This window comes from Zerene cesonia, chromosome 16 (genome assembly GCF_012273895.1).
Source record: "Zerene cesonia ecotype Mississippi chromosome 16, Zerene_cesonia_1.1, whole genome shotgun sequence".
Taxonomy (NCBI): Eukaryota; Metazoa; Arthropoda; class Insecta; order Lepidoptera; family Pieridae; genus Zerene; species Zerene cesonia.
This window is the reverse complement of record NC_052117.1, coordinates 4,510,307-4,526,465: the sequence shown is the minus strand read 5'-3', so window position 1 is coordinate 4,526,465 and position 16,159 is coordinate 4,510,307. Positions and strand designations below refer to the sequence as shown.

Genomic DNA, 16,159 nt, shown 5'->3' with positions numbered 1-16,159 from the left:
AGGTCTGCAAACGACCTTACGCCTCTCCAAATGTTCATGGGCGGTGGTAGCGCTTACCATCAGGCGACCCACCAGCTCTACCCAAACTAACAAATTCTTGTTTTCATAGCTGCATTCATCCGCGTTGTGGGTTCGGAGTTCGTACAGAAGTATCTCGGTGAAGGGCCACGCATGGTGCGCGATGTTTTCCGTCTTGCTAAGGAGAACAGTCCCGCTATCATATTTATTGATGAAATCGATGCTATTGCTACGAAACGGTAATTATTGTCTTTTTCCCATCTGTAATATATAAATTGGTAAATTTAATGCTCAACTAGCTAATATTCTTTAGATAACATAAAAAATACATTTGTATGTGACAAATATTTTTGTCTTATATTTAATTTGTAATGTAATGTGTTTATAATGAAATGCTATTTTCAGAAATGTTTCATGATTTAATGACCTTCGTTTTTTTAGATTTGATGCACAGACTGGTGCCGACAGGGAGGTACAGAGAATCTTGCTGGAACTACTAAATCAAATGGATGGTTTTGACCAGACAACTAATGTGAAAGTAAGTACATATTATGTAATTTTTGGGTGTATAGAGATTTATGTTTTGTTTAGATTTTATCATTATATATTATTTTGTATATTGTGCATACTAATTGTAAAGACAATTAATGTAGTCCATGTTTTTTTCATTGACAACAATGTGTAACACCTATAGCAAATTAAATATATTCAAAACCAAAGATATATATCATTTAATAGTAGATAATTATGTTTTTAATGTTAATACTTAGCAATGGTTACTTACTGCAATTAAATGAAAAAGAATACTGTATCTTTTAACAATTAATTATTCAATAAAATATTAATTTTAGGTAATAATGGCCACAAACCGCGCCGACACATTGGATCCCGCTCTGTTGAGGCCTGGACGCCTTGACAGAAAAATTGAATTCCCGCTGCCAGACAGGTATTATAAATCTGCTGTTATTGAGCTTTTTTAATAGCTTCTTAGAAAGAAAGCTTGATAGATACTCGGAATAGAAATAAATAAAAACTTATTTTAATTATTATGATATTTAAATTATAACTCATAAACATAACGTAAGTGAAAACCCGTATCCCCTAGTGAGGGCGGATGATATTCATCTGTTTCACTAATCGATTTTATTAATGAACAAGTAGGTGATCAGCCTTCTGTGTCCTGCCAGACCGAGACCTTTTTTTTTGTTCCCCACCGGGATTCGAACCCAGGAGAACTCAGTTCTACGCCCACGCGTTAACCACTGTACTAAGGAGGCGGTCATCGCATCAGCGTAATGAATAATATGAAAAGTATATTATTTAAAAAATTTTAGACGCCAAAAACGTCTGATCTTCTCAACGATCACGGCCAAAATGAATCTCTCGGAGGAGGTGGACCTCGAGGAGTTCGTGGCGCGGCCCGACCGCGTCTCCGGCGCCGACATCAACGCCATCTGCCAGGAGGCCGGCATGCACGCTGTTCGGGAGAACCGGTGAGATACACCAACACTAGCAATACTTTTTATTTTTAATCTCCCACGTTTTCAAAGGAAATTACGGGAGTTGTGGCAATTGCAACAGTGTCTAGACGTTTTCGGCTTTCACTACAAGAGAAAAGGTGTTGTACTATTGTATACTTTCTGCTTTCCCTCTGATAATAGACAATAATAAAAACATTATGAAAACGCAGATACTTTTGTCAATTGGCCTGTCTAAGAGAAACTCTTGAACGATTATTAAACTGCTATAGTGTTTTATGTATGTAGAAGTATTTGTACAAGTCCTAACTATATTGATTTAATTGTTGACACAGCTAACAATATATTGTTAATATTTAATATTTCGTTACAGATATATCGTACTGCCCAAAGATTTTGAGAAAGGCTACAAAAACAACATCAAAAAGGATGAGAGCGAATATGAGTTCTACAAATAATTATATCTATCTTTGTAATTGTATTGAAGTAATAAATGATTAATATCGAATGGATGTTTCATTATACTTTCCTTCTATTTTTTATAAATATTTTTACCAAGGTACATGTTATCCTTATACACATTTTATTTTCACTTATTCACCGTTGTTAATAAAAAAGCATTAATAGACTTTGCTACTTAAAACACGAGTGTTTATCCCACAATCCTTATTTGCTTAAACATTCCAGCTTGCCGGGCGGGCGGGGCGAGTCAGCTGTGCGATTTTTTAGTAATTATCGTTGTAAAAAATGATCATTTACCATATTATTTTTGTTATGTCCCAAATAGGCGAAAATTATCATGTTTCGGACTTATTTCAAAAGGAGAGAAAGCCTCGAGCTTGATGTCTCTGAAATATTCCTGATTTAAATTATTACTTTATTTTACTACCCTTTATTCAACACTTTCATTAAGCAGATCATGCTATGTTACGTTTTTTTCTAGTGTCTGTACATAATAAATTTAGAAAAATTTAAAGATTCAAACCGAATAATTCGGCTGTACACAAATGCCAATGCACCAAACGATATTTCGGAACTACTACGAACCATGTCTTAAGGTGAGTATAGACTACATTTTCTCGAGCATTTCTGTGTAATGTAACATTGCTAACAATATTGTTTGCACAATAGGCTGTAACAAGGGGCGAGCGTGCTCGACGTATAGTTCGTAAAGGATGGTATACTAGAACATGCTCGTTTTTCTGTTACAAGTGAATGTTGTAGTTTATACTCACTTTAAAATAAAGAAAAATGTGTTGTTTTCCGAATTCATTAATATAGGAGGTTTTAGAATTGACAACCATTTTATTCCATACAACACTACGACTGAGCAAAATGTTTTATCTTCTTTGTCTAGGTTTTAACATATCAGGTAGGTTACAAAATAAAACACTCATTTTCTTTCAAAAATCTATATATCATAACAGTTCTTAACAACGTGACAATATTACAATATATTTGGCATATACCTTAAAAATTGAGTCACAATAAATTACACATCTATACTTCTATTGCTTCTCGGGGTTGAGTGAGTTTGTGATGAAACAGTCAAGTGCAATGTGCAAAATCAAACAATGCAAACCGTTAAGGCACTTAATTTCTATAAGGCAGCAAAAAATCTACAACATGTGCAGGCACTGGCAATAATCTTATGTGATCAATCGGCGGCTTATAGCCATTTACACACTCTATAGTGACGATTGCACTAATTCTCTTTAGAAATTAACAACACGTTATTTCATACTACTAAAAAAAATATTGAGTATGCAATTCATAATTTTTCACAACATCGAAAATATTTATAGCAAAATTCTATTTTAGGGAAGGCGGATCAAACTTCATGATGAATATGCCTTTAGTAAGTACTGAATTATTAAATAAACTAGCTTCTACAGAAAAAATGTTCAGTCTAAGTATCGTATTAATATGCTAGCATTTTTCAACAATTTAAGTAATCACTTTAGGTGCAAAATCTTTGTAACACAGTTCATTAGTAAATAAATTAACATGATTATGAATGGAATGTTAAGAAAAATAGTTAAAGAAAAAAGTGACACAAACATTATTTTAATAATAATTGATTATCGAAATATTATATCAATTTGTCCATAACAAATTAGGCCACACCTAAAAAAATATATATTTCCCCCATAAATCAAATATTCTACCAATTATAATTTATTCACGTAGGTAAATATTGAGCTACCAATACAAAATACATATAAAAATTACAATAATCATTAAATTGATTTAATAATAATACTGATTAATTTTAACTTGAGGCACTGAACCTGGCACTAACGTCTAATCACTTTATCCACTTACAAGAAATAATTTTCATAGCAAATATATTACTAATTACACAATAACAAAGGCCTCAACGTGATTTTTGTCGATAATATAATCTAACTAATGCAATATTAAAACGGCCAATGGACGGGGCGAAACAATCTTAACTTACATTCAAGGCATTGTCATAACCTAAGAAAATTGTATATTATAACCAACAATCTATGGCAAAACAATAATATCGTCAACAATATAAATAACTTTGCAGAAAAATAGAAGTTGATTTATATACTACACGCATGCATAACATAAGGAATGAGTGATTAATACTTAGTATATTAATTATAGTGGAATGATTCACTGGATTTCTGGTGAATAGTGATGACATCTAAAAATATTAGTCGTCAATAAAGCTGTCACCATAAAACATGTATATTATTTGAAATGCTGTTAAGGATAGGTGGAAACAATGTCATGATAGTCATTGTCAGCAAAAAAACTGATTTCGTCATTGGTTCACTCGGAGAGCGTTCGACTTCGTAACTTGTATATCTCGTGATCCTGTAAGGAAGAAGTCTTTATAAATACATGACTAAAACTATGAAAATCATTAGTTTTGTTTTACGATACAATATCTGTGAATTTCTATACATAATTTTTGGGCTTTATTTTTACTGGACTGTTAATTTAAATAATTGGATGTTAGGTACTTTGAATTTATGAGTGCCTCCTCAATAATGTATTTATGAAATGTGTATCGAATATATCTTTAGCTTTCATTCTGGTAGATTCGGAAGGTTTACCTTAATTTTATAATTTATATTTTCTGTTTATATAGAATAGAAAACGAGCTAGTGGATCACAATATTAGGTAACGTCTTGGCCCAAGAGCAATCATAAAGTTATTTTTGTGAAGCTGTTGCCAGCTTTAGAAGGAGGTGGTATGTACAATATGTATGTGTCACCATCACCATCACCACCACCAATTGTAAATACCGTTAGATTACAATCTCGCGGGCTAGATACCCGCCAAATTATAATCTATCGACAAATTGTGATCCGTGGAATAATTGGGCTACAGTATGGCGCTCGCCCTCAAGGGAAGCGGGCAGGCGCGCGGGGCGAGCTCCGTACGCACCGTCGGGCGGCTCAGGAGGGCGGCGGCGGCTGCGGCGGCTGCGGCGGCTGCGGCGGCTGCAGCGGCACGAGCAGCGCGGGCGGGCCGGCGCGCCGCAGGAAGGGGTGGTGCAGCAGGCGCGCCGCCGAGTGGCGCTGCGCCGGGTCGCGCACCAGCGCGCACTCCAGGAACGCGCCCAGGTCCGCCGGGCAGCGCGCCAGCCCGCGCGCCCGCGGCGGCGGCATGTCGCGGATGCGTCGCATCGCCTGCGCGCGCGCACACGTTACGTTCAGACACGATACACATAATAAACTATGAATTTGTACTCCTGAATAAACAATCTATAATATCGTATGTATTTTGTCAATTTACAAGGTGCTTGTTAAAAAAATCCGGACTATAGGGGGATTCATCAGTACTCTAATTTCGACAAAATCGATAGTTCGACACTGTGCAGCAAAATGTTTGTTAGTTTTCGTGGATCCACACAACGTCTGTTATTTACATGATAATTAGTGGCATAATTTCACGTGTAAACGTCGCGTTTTACAATGCTTGCATTTATTCAATGACATTGAAACAGTTTTGAGCATACGTGACGTGAACGGTCACGAAATCACAACACTTTTAATTGAACGCCATAATTTATTTGAGAGAATTAATTTCATTGACACTTGTTCCATATTGTAAATTCCACATTAATAAAAAATATACAAATCTCACCTGCAGCGGCGGTTCATTGAAGAACGGCGGTTCCCCATCAATCATCTCGATAACCATGATGCCGAGCGACCACACATCCACTTCCGGCCCGTATGGCAGACGCAACACCACTTCCGGCGACATCCAATATGGCGTGCCCACTAGGGATTTGCGCTTTGGCAGCTCCTGTATACAAATATTAGTGTTAATCAACGGGATGTTATATATTTACACCAAAAAAAAAACGGGAAAAAATGCATGTTCAATTCAATAAAATGTAGGATAGCCCCTTAGGCACATGAAACCGAAAGAGTAGAAGAAATTCGATTACTGTGGCAGGATCACGGGTGGCCGAGAGGCTAGGCGTTGCTACGGTTAGACAAGAAACGCAGGTTCGAATCCTGCCTCGTGATCGAATTTTTTCTATTCTTTCAAAATTTCTCATTTATAAAGCATTTCAATGCTATAAAACTAAAAATTAAATGTAGGATATAATTAAGTAATTACAAGTAATTAACATTGAATTTGACGCACTTCTCCACCATAAACAAAAATAAATCTAAATTTAATTTTAACGACATGGCAATGTCGTTTATTAAATTCAATTAACTATATTTATGATTGACACATTTCAATATAATTATTTGTGTCTACCAGATTATTTTTCACTTACTAATAACGTGTAAAATACGCACCTGTGAGACTTGAGCACAGAAACCAAAGTCAGACAGTTTGACACGTCCATCAGCTGTCATAAGAATAGAATCCGATTTTATGTCTCGGTGGATTACTCCTTGTCCATGTAAGAATGCTAAAGCCTGTTGACAATGTTGGATAAACATTTAATTTATTTGGTCAAAGATTGAAATTAATAATAAGTGTAGTGATTATCCATTATTATAAATTATATGAAATGCTATGACGATTTTTGATCGTCATTTCGAACTTTAGCTAAATATTTGTTAGAACACAACAGCGTTAAAAGTAAAATGGAGTTTAGATATAATATAAACAATTGTTACAGTTTCCAGATTAAAAAGCTATTTAATGAAAACAGAAAAAAGAAATAGAATTTACCACAAACACCTCTTAAATGGTTTCTTTATAGATACTATATTTAAGTTATATAAAACATACCTTCAAGCACTGTTTACAAACAGTAGCAATTTGTTCAGGGTCCATTCTCGCTCTAGTGACTATTTGGGTGAGAGAGGCCCCAGCCATGTACTCCATAACAACCCATAATTCATTGCCTACTAAGTATGAAGCATACATTTCCACTATATTTGGGTGAGGGTAGTCGCGCATTATCACCTATAAGAACGATAATATAATAGTCACTAACATACTACATTGTAAATTATAATTAAGATTTTTTATTATTTAAATATTTAACCAAAGAATCATTAACATAGTTTAATAAAATATTCATTATTACAAAATTTAATATGCATGGGATAATACATTTTTCATTGCTTTAATAGTTTCAGAAACATTGTTACCATTTTTCTATACTCTCACTCACTTGCTCTTATACAGAGTATGCAAGTAAAGAAATCATTTAATTCTGACAATCCTAATCAGGATAATAAGATAAACTCATGAAATTATCTGTCACCGCTGCTTCAAACATGTACAAAGCTTGAATTAAATCTGTCCATTTTAAGTGGCCCCAATCAAGTCGCTCAAAGGAGTCAGTTACATAAAAACAAACAGGTGAAGCTAACAAAAGCGTGTTAAAGAAAAAGGCACACCGCCAAGCACTCACCACTTCATTAAACAACAGCTCTCGTCTCTGCTGGTTACGTAAGTTCATCATCTTGACTGCAACGCGGCGTCGTGTCCTCGTGTCGGTTGCCACGCAGACCACGCCGGTACTGCCTTTCCCGATTTTACTAAATCCCGTCAACGTCTCTCTGGGATCACCCTCGCTCACTACCAAACGGAGTGCGGCGCGGAACTAAAATTTTAATTCAATAGTTGCTTAATAAATTTTAAAAGCAAACTGAGCCAGTAACCGGCTTTATGTGTGTGACCGTTTACTGCTTTCACTGGATAGTTGGATCCATGCAACCCACTGCATCTTTTGGCTATAAACATATATAATTAGGTGTTCTCTGTTCTACTTTACTGTAGTACATTATCATTTATTATGGTTGAGAAAGGGGGCTGTATATTTTGCTAAAATTCAGTATATTTTTTATAATATATTTATACCTTCAATAATTGTTCAATATTGATGAAAAATGATTGTGCTGTAATATTTGCAAGAATGTAGTTAATAAATCAAATTAACTTATTATGCTTCTACTGATAATATCTGACAGTCTTGCATGATTACATAGTATGTGGTAAACATGTTAAATAATAACATAATTCTAATAAGTCACGCTACATTGCCTTGTATAATGCATTTTCAGAAGTGTACTATAAATAATAACTGCGTGAAATATTTGTAATGCCGCTATTTCATTTAGACCTATCCAATTACTCTTTACTTAATTATGCGTGTGCATTAATTTAGTTTTTCATGTGTGTATTAGACACCCACAACATTTTCTTTACATATAGTTAAACCTAATATTGGACTTCTCTTGCCCAGTGGTTTATATGCCCAGTGGTTGATTGATGCACATACAAACACACACACAGAAAGAAAGTTACTAACTATTGTTTTGGTATTGTTCATAAATTTTGCATAACAGTAACTTAAAAAAATATTCATTGTTCTTATGTCTGATTCCTGCATTATAATATGTCAAAGATTCTACTTGTCATCATTCCTGGAGTGGAGGAGATACACAGCACAGGAGATGTGATACTTTTGTTGTAAAATCAATTATTATTTGAAACAATATTTTTTGCATGTAAGACTGATTAATATCTTACATCATTATCAACTACATTTATTTATTTTATTTTTTTAAATATTATATTGAACATTAGCTATTTACACTACCTCAGGCAAAAAAATAATTATTCTGTTATAAGGTAAAATATCAATGTACAAACAGACTAATAAAATAATGTATTACCTGTTCATGGGTCAAACGTAACTCATGTTTAGAGGCGGCGAGGGGCAACTGCGTGGCGGGGGGCGGAGGCCCTGGGTGCCGAACACCACTGGAGTATGAATCACCTAAAATTTACATATTATTATGGCTTAATATTCAAGACACATGCAGTACAATGAATCTTGACCTTATTTGTACTTATTGTAATATTGTGTGATTATTGGTTATGTTAGTACCAATCCTGTTATTTTATATTGTTGGGTAATACAAATTGCTATGTGTGTCCCACATATTGGGCCAGCTCGCATCAGGGAAGTACCACACTCCCACAAAAAACCAGTGTGAAACAGTAACATGCTACTGTGTCTCATACGGTGAGTGGGGAAGCTGGAGTCTCAATTCCATTTCCTCACCCTTCCCAGTCCATTGCTTCTTTCGAGTCATTAATCCTTTTCTTATCCCTTTCCCCTTATTAGTGGGCAGAGCATTCGCAGAGGCAATACCAAGGAATGTGAATTTTTGGGTGGTAGTGATAGGTGAACTACATATAACAATATATATATAAATTATACATACCTAAATTCATATTATTTCCATTCATACCAAGTGATTGTTGATGCAACATAGACTGTGGAGGTGGATGATTATGTTGATAAGGTATATTTGCATTTTGTATATTCTGGTATGTCATATTTGATTGTTGATTGTCATTTACATCATTTGTTGATCTTATTGTTGCTTCATGAGCATGCTGTGACCATTCAACTGGGGATTCCCTTATTGGTTGGTTAAGAGTGTAGTTACTGTGTTCACGGTGTAAGGATGGATATTGAGCAGAGGCAGGTACATTTGGTGGTGATTCCTCAGGTACTGATGGGGGGATGTTAGCTTGACTACGTAAGTCACGCCTTATTCTTGGCGGACTAGAACTCCTTAAAGAATTAGATCTGGCAACATTTGATGTTTTTGGTAAAACAACACCATTCTGTATCGGCTGAGATGTGGGATTGGTGGATGTGGGACGTGATATTGCTGCTACCGAGCTTGTTCTGTGATCACCCCTCACGACAGTCTTTAAATCCAATATCTCTGTAGGCGTTATTTCTGATGGATCAACTAAGGGTAGTGGCCTATTAGTAGACTTCAATATCTGTCAAAATATATTAGCATTTAGAAACCAAAGTGATTTGCTTTTCTTCAGTTAACAGTGTATAGAAAATCACAGAAAATCATGAGCATATGTTCTTATTTGGTTTTAAACATGTCAAAAATAACAATATTGTATTTTATGTTTTTTTTTGTGTTAAAAATACCTGATTATTTCCAACAAGCGAGGCCCATTGTAGTGGAAGACCAACAAATTTGCCCTCTCTTTTGTCAAAGCCAGTATGAACTCTATGCTCGAAGTTACTGGGAGGTGAAATTAAAGGCTTCTTCTTTTTCTTCGAAAACATTGTAACTTAGTAAATGCACTAAAACATAAAAATATTTATGTCATTTCAATCACAACATTCTCAATTAAAGACCAAACAGTCACACACAAATGCATAAAAAAGAAAGCGAAATGTCGACAATCAACATTAACTTGTCGTTATTTACGATGATTTGATTTGATTGCACATTTCAAGAAAAAAAATTAAGCTGGCTTTATAGTTAACTAAAATACATACCAATTTTTAATGAAATATCTTCAACTAATAGAGGCCAATGTTAATCTAATTTCACTTCCATGTAATTCGTCGTAGCCATGCCCTACTCAATACTCATAAATTGAATAGGTACCTATGCGTTTAAATTGACAGTCAACATAGCATTCACATTACAGAGCTAGTGAAAGTTTAGCAGTAATTGAGAGACTGGGAAAACATACCCCATACATTGAACGTATACAAAGTAATCAATCGATAACTAATTAAATAAACGATAAAATGTAAACTTGATAATGTTTAAAAATTAATGATTTATGACATAGGAGTGCCGACAGTTGAATCCTTTTGCATGGAGCAGTAGCACTAGTGTTGTCAATTCAGTGACAGTACGATTGAATGACTGATTCAGACTACAGGCGGATTAGGACGTATGTCCCTAAATACACGAACGAAGAATAATTATAAACTAAAAGCACTTATTACGTAACTAAATTTAGTATCTCAAATTAGAAGCTAATTTTGAAATAAGAGGCTTCTGATTACACTGTCCTTAATTAAGATACTGAATCAGATAAAGGACTTGATGAGCGATTGATACCAACGGATTCAGAAATTATCCACGAATGTATTCGAGATTGCCTTACATATTAATAAAGCTTATGACACCTTCCAGTCAAACCAAAACAATATCTTAAAGAAAGTTAAAGAGCATAAAAAAGAATTGCTGTTACCTGTAAACAGAAAATTCGTAATAAGATTTAAATTCAATTATTTGAAATTGCAAATCTTGGGGCTATTTAGAATATTCAAGTATAAGTATTGGAATATGTAAAATTTTAAATCTAACTAAACGCGATTACACCTTCCTAAATGCGATTCTAATTGGGTTTCTAAATTATTTAGTCGGTCAGAAAACATCCTGACTTCCAAATTTAGAATGCTAACTCGCTGAATGCGATTACACTCCCCAAAATTCTGTTTAAAATTTTTGACTTGTCCTCCAATATATCCTTATGAAAAAAAAATTTTCCCCCTCTTACTTAGCTTACATAGTAACTAGTTCTTAATCTGTGGTATTAGCAAACTTATATGACAATGAACTCAATGACAATTAATGTCAACAAAGTACAACTACAAAATACATATATCGCTCACGTTCTTTGAATTCATTAAATATAGTATTGGTCGTGATATTATCATTGAATATAAGTACTGAGTTTCTTTAAAAATGAAGGAAAAGCGACATAAAAAACACAAGAAAAATAAAGATAGCAAAGCTCCCAAAAAGAGCAAAAGACGCATAAAAGTAATAAACATTGTATTGTAGTTGGATATTTCATCTATTATTTCGGTTACGTTAATTTCATGTTTATTTCAGGATTCAGATTCGTCAAGCACATCAGGTTCCGAAGAATGGGTAGAAAAAACTTCAAATAAAGACGCAGACCGTGATGAATGGATGTCAATGACTGGAATGATTAAAACGTACTCAAAAGACGATATTAGACCTAAACGAGAAGTTGTTAAGAATCATATCGATTCCTATAATCCTTCAACAAGTGGAAGGGAACTTAATCCATATTGGAAAGATGGGGGAACTGGATTACCTCAAGCTCCTGAACAATTTCGAAAATCTAAACCTTTTGTGAAACCTTCGAACGAAGATGATTATTATTCAAAAAAACTTTTAAATTCTCATGACATATCCAGAAATTCTGATAGTAGCAAAAGAGAAGATCAAGCAAATAACTATAGAAAATCATACAAATGGCGAAAGGATAATGATGACAATATCAATTCTTTAGATATATCAGAGCCAAATCATAAACCATCAGAAGGAAAAAAGGTGTCTGAAACTGATATAATATCAGTCAAAGATAAACCTCACAGTGCATTTCTGAGTGATGAAAAAATGAATAAATTAGCTGCAAAAATTGTTAAAGCAGAAATAATGGGTGATAATACCCTTGTAACAAAGTTAAAGGGGAAATTGGAGGCAGCAAGGGAATACCGAAAGAATAATCCAGATGCTGCAAATGATGAAGATGGTATTCTCTTAATATCTACGAGTAGTAGTGGTAACAGTCGTCCTTTGATGAAAAATTCCCATGAAGGTGATCCAAAAAGTAGAAGTAATAAACGGAAAGCAGAAACACATGATCCCACTGGCAGAGTCAAATACTTTGGCAATGATGATAGATACAACCTTGCAGATATGGTAAGCTTTATAAATAATGAACTCATTTGTTACAATATATAGCTATTTCATTCACAGGAATCCAAAATTGCTTGTTATCTCTATTTAAAAGCCAAATATTTTATTCATATAATTCTTGTATTTCTAGTTCCAACAAGAAAAGTATGGTTCTAATTATGATGCTGATGCAGAACTAGCCCAAATTGCAAGTAAAAGTAAAAACCCCAATGATGATCTCGAGGATATATTTGTGGATGAAATTTCAAAGAATAGAAATGCGTCCAAAGACAGTGAAAGGGAAAAAGCACAGGCTATAAAACAAAGTCAGAAATTAGAAAAATCTTTAGATGGTTGTGAACATTGTTTTGACTCAAAGAATATGATAAAACATCTTGTAATCAGCTGCGGTAACAAGGTTTACTTGTCACTCCCTGGTAGAAAATCATTGGTTAAAGGTCATTGTATTTTAACAACTATTCAACATAACACTTGTGTGACTGCCTTGGATGAAGATATATGGGAGGAAATAATGGTAAGCTTTTTATAATATAACTTCCAAATAACATTACTCCAGCTTTGAATTTTCAACAACAAATTGAGTTCTATAAAATAAAGTAGTAAGTATTTTGGACATAACTTATCCATACCTGTATGGTAAATGTGAAGAAAGAAAAACAAAACCTTTTATTTAAAAATAGCTAGAAAGCACTAGTATAAAACTTAAACTGTTGATCCAATACTCAGCATGCAGTAACCAAACAATAACTTACCATCAAATTAAATTCCACACTCTTTAATTTTTGCATTACATGAAATAATTATGGGATTATATTTTTAGAATTACAGAAAAATGGTAACACAATTTTTCAACTTGCAAAATCAAGATGTTGTATTTTATGAGACAGCTACAAGACTCCATAGATACCCACATTTTGTTATAAATTGTGTGCCACTGCCAAGGGATGTTGGTGACATGGCTTCAATTTATTTCAAAAAAGCTTTGCTGGAATGTGAGGCGGAATGGTCTATGAATAAAAAAGTAGTTGACCTAAAAGGCAAAAACATAAGAAAAGGCATACCTAAGGGCTTGCCCTACTTTTGGGTGGATTTTGGCATGGAACCAGGCTTTGCCCATATTATTGAAGATCAACAACTATTCCCAAAAACGTTTGGAGAAGTATGTATTTGTTTACATTTTTATGTTTGTATGTTTTTTTTTATCATTTTATTTGTTATTTATGTATGTTTTCTTTTTTCAGGAAATAATTGCAGGTATGTTAGACTTAGATCACAGTTCATGGAGAAATCCTCAAAGAGAATATGGAGATGTACAAAGAAAGAAAGTAATAGAATTTGTAAATGATTGGAAGCCATTTGAGAAAAGTATTAAAAATTGATCTTGACTCTTTTGTTATTAAGTTCCAATGAAACTAAGCATGTAAATAAAAATCGTGTTGAATTAAATTATATTGTTTTATTGTCCTTGTTCCTCCTTCATCATTTCTTCTATTAGCCTTTGTCGTTCTGCTGCCTGTCGCATTTTTGTTAGAACTACTGATTCATAGTCTCTATCTGATATTAAGCTTGGTTCTGTGACTTTTTTCTTTGTTGTAAGTATAGGTCGGTCATTAACCCATTTCAGTGTAAGTGGATTATCTGGTAAACCTAAAATATAAACATAAGGTTATTAATACCATAGTTCATAAGGTAGACCTGAGGAAAACTATTTTGCATTGGAAATTAACAAATTTTGGTATAAGTTATAAACTGAAAATTGGGAAAATCCTTTTTAACTGCTCTTTCTTTTTTATACAACAAATTTAAACTATTATACCTTTTTCAAATTCAACAGCCATTTCAGAAGCTTCTTTAGTTGCAAATTCCACAAGAGCACTACCCTTTTTCTTGGGGGACACAATTAAAGCCAAAATTTCTCCATATTTCTTTAAAAATCTTCTTAAATTGTTTTCGTCATATCCACCATTATTTGTATCATTTTTATTTACACTCCATTTTATCTTAATCCTATTTAAATTTGAATCCCATACTGGTTCACTAAGGCGACCTAGAGTCCTTTGGATCTCTTCTTTAACTCTTTGTTGTTCTTCTTGCAGCAGTCTGCTCCCTTCTTTTTGTAACCTTGCTATTTCTGCGGCTAGCTTCTGTTCATCTGTTAGAACTTTAGCGCTACTTAAATTGGCATCTCGTTCACGTCTCTCCAAGTCCTCTTTGAGTTTCTGTCGTTTACTATCTAACTCTCTATGTCTCAACTTTGCTGCTTCTTTCGCTCTTAAAACTTTGTCGTAGGCATCGCGCGCTGCTTTGTCAGTTAAAATTTCTAAGGCACGCGATAATTCATGAAAAGTCTCAGCTGCTTTAGGATCATCAGGATTTTTGTCTGGATGACATAGGAGAGCTTTTTTACGATAAGCTTTTTTGATCTGCAATTATTACATTAAACATTGAGTAATTTTTAAATTTATTATCATAATATATTTTTACGAAACTATTACAATACATTTATGAAATAAACGTAAGTACCTACTAGGTACAATATTATTGCTTACCTCAGATTCAGTAGCTGTAAGCTTAATATCAAGAATTGAATATAAATCCAGCTCTTCAATACTTTTTTTAGCCATGCTTAAAATTCAATAATTATTAATTCATAAGTAATCATAGGCCCCCAACTCTAAATGTAAATAGTACATAAAACATTGAACTAGATTTATTTGATCTGATATCATTAATTTTTTTTTTTTAATATTTAATGGCTTGGTTACGAGGCCTTTAAGCCAAGATGTTATGAAATTTGACTTTTCAGTTTTAACTTTTAGCTTTTGACACATCAAAGAAAAGAAACGAAGAAAGACAAAAAGTTTACTTATTCCTTTAATTTTGATTTTACTGTCTTCCGCGAGCATGTTATTTTCACTCTGTGGTCTACAGACTAACTAACAGTGGTATAGGTAAACTTTTTTGTCTTTCTTCGTGGCAAGTAAGGACAAGATCATTTACCAAAGATTATAAAATAATGTAAAGAAAATACCGTAGTGCGTAAAATGCAACAATTATGAAATTTTAGAATGCGTTCATTGCGTTTTTGACTAGAAATACCTCGTACCAAAAATGTCATAAGGGCTAGTATTTGATATCAAAACCACCAAAAGTGTAATAATCTTCCACGTTTTTATTATGAGCAGGTACAAGCATGCCAAATTGTACCTACCTACATAATCTTATACCGTGAGGCGTGATGTTATGCATTGTATGATGGTATCACTAATTGTCAAAATTGAGTTTGACATGTTTAATTTATAGTCTCTCTCATAACTCGCTTTATTTTTCTGGGATGTGAAATGATTTATGGTTATTTTAAAAATTATTAATTAGAATTGTTGCAGGTATTTGGTACAAAAATAGAACTCTAACTAACTTATAATGTACCCGAGAATTATAAGTACGTCGACTTTAATTCATTACTTATTTCCTACTGTTTTAGTGTGTGAATTCAGTTAAAGATATTGTTGATCTTTCAGGAAATTCATTGAAAAATGGAACTATTCTATACCGCTGTAACTCTGCAGCAGCACAACCTCTTGAAAATGTTAATAAAAAACCTGAAAGTAAGTTGTTGTGTTTTTAAATTAAATGCATTTGTTTTATATTGAGCTAACCTTACAATTTACATTAAA

The 16,159-nt window shown here is 33.7% G+C and overlaps 4 protein-coding genes across 5 annotated transcripts in view; 2 read left to right on the top strand and 2 right to left on the bottom strand.

Annotated features, from left to right (window-relative positions):
* LOC119832755 (26S proteasome regulatory subunit 6B) overlaps positions 1-2,004 on the top strand; it is a 5,241-nt gene extending 3,237 nt beyond the window's left edge. The window contains exons 6-10 of the mRNA XM_038356491.1: positions 110-257; positions 460-556; positions 870-964; positions 1,353-1,511; positions 1,870-2,004. Of these exons, the coding sequence (XP_038212419.1) occupies positions 110-257; positions 460-556; positions 870-964; positions 1,353-1,511; positions 1,870-1,954 (584 nt within the window). The 3' untranslated portion in view covers positions 1,955-2,004. The remainder of the gene's footprint in view (positions 1-109; positions 258-459; positions 557-869; positions 965-1,352; positions 1,512-1,869) is intronic.
* Positions 2,005-2,892: 888 nt separating this feature from the next.
* Positions 2,893-10,641, bottom strand: LOC119832753 (serine/threonine-protein kinase PAK mbt). Of its 2 annotated transcripts, none has more exons than XM_038356488.1 (10): positions 10,489-10,641; positions 9,932-10,090; positions 9,195-9,768; positions 8,640-8,743; positions 7,373-7,564; positions 6,742-6,918; positions 6,300-6,422; positions 5,626-5,790; positions 4,924-5,168; positions 2,893-4,346 (listed from the first exon to the last, which is right to left on the bottom strand). In XM_038356488.1, the coding sequence occupies exons 2-9, from the start codon at positions 10,070-10,072 to the stop codon at positions 4,935-4,937; spliced, it is 1,710 nt and encodes a 569-aa protein (XP_038212416.1). In that variant the 5' UTR covers positions 10,073-10,090; positions 10,489-10,641; the 3' UTR covers positions 2,893-4,346; positions 4,924-4,934. The 2 variants fall into 2 exon arrangements, with proteins under 2 accessions (XP_038212416.1, XP_038212415.1); XM_038356487.1 differs by having other exon boundaries at positions 10,289-10,640.
* A 719-nt stretch (positions 10,642-11,360) lies between these two features.
* LOC119832752 (CWF19-like protein 2 homolog) lies at positions 11,361-13,928 on the top strand. The gene is made up of 5 exons (XM_038356485.1): positions 11,361-11,573; positions 11,646-12,485; positions 12,613-12,996; positions 13,303-13,641; positions 13,724-13,928. The coding sequence occupies exons 1-5, from the start codon at positions 11,496-11,498 to the stop codon at positions 13,859-13,861; spliced, it is 1,779 nt and encodes a 592-aa protein (XP_038212413.1). The 5' UTR covers positions 11,361-11,495; the 3' UTR covers positions 13,862-13,928.
* On the bottom strand, positions 13,919-15,211 carry LOC119832760 (dnaJ homolog subfamily C member 17). Its single transcript, XM_038356501.1, has 3 exons — positions 15,032-15,211; positions 14,299-14,905; positions 13,919-14,129 (listed from the first exon to the last, which is right to left on the bottom strand). The coding sequence occupies exons 1-3, from the start codon at positions 15,104-15,106 to the stop codon at positions 13,939-13,941; spliced, it is 873 nt and encodes a 290-aa protein (XP_038212429.1). The 5' UTR covers positions 15,107-15,211; the 3' UTR covers positions 13,919-13,938.
* Positions 15,212-16,159: the final 948 nt, after the last annotated feature.

Coding starts and splice junctions, on each gene's coding strand:
- LOC119832753 (XM_038356488.1), bottom strand. CDS start 10,072: ATGTTTTCGAAGAAAAAGAAGAAGCCTTTAATTTCACCTCCCAGTAAC. Junction 7,565..8,639: donor TACGTTTGACCCATGAACAG/GTAATACATTAT, acceptor TTAAAATTTTAG/TTCCGCGCCGCACTCCGTTT. Junction 5,791..6,299: donor TCTGTGCTCAAGTCTCACAG/GTGCGTATTTTA, acceptor ATTTGTATACAG/GAGCTGCCAAAGCGCAAATC.
- LOC119832752 (XM_038356485.1), top strand. CDS start 11,496: ATGAAGGAAAAGCGACATAAAAAACACAAGAAAAATAAAGATAGCAAA. Junction 12,486..12,612: donor GATACAACCTTGCAGATATG/GTAAGCTTTATA, acceptor TTGTATTTCTAG/TTCCAACAAGAAAAGTATGG. Junction 13,642..13,723: donor TCCCAAAAACGTTTGGAGAA/GTATGTATTTGT, acceptor TTCTTTTTTCAG/GAAATAATTGCAGGTATGTT.
- LOC119832760 (XM_038356501.1), bottom strand. CDS start 15,106: ATGGCTAAAAAAAGTATTGAAGAGCTGGATTTATATTCAATTCTTGAT. Junction 14,906..15,031: donor TTACAGCTACTGAATCTGAG/GTAAGCAATAAT, acceptor TAATAATTGCAG/ATCAAAAAAGCTTATCGTAA. Junction 14,130..14,298: donor GGCTGTTGAATTTGAAAAAG/GTATAATAGTTT, acceptor TTTATATTTTAG/GTTTACCAGATAATCCACTT.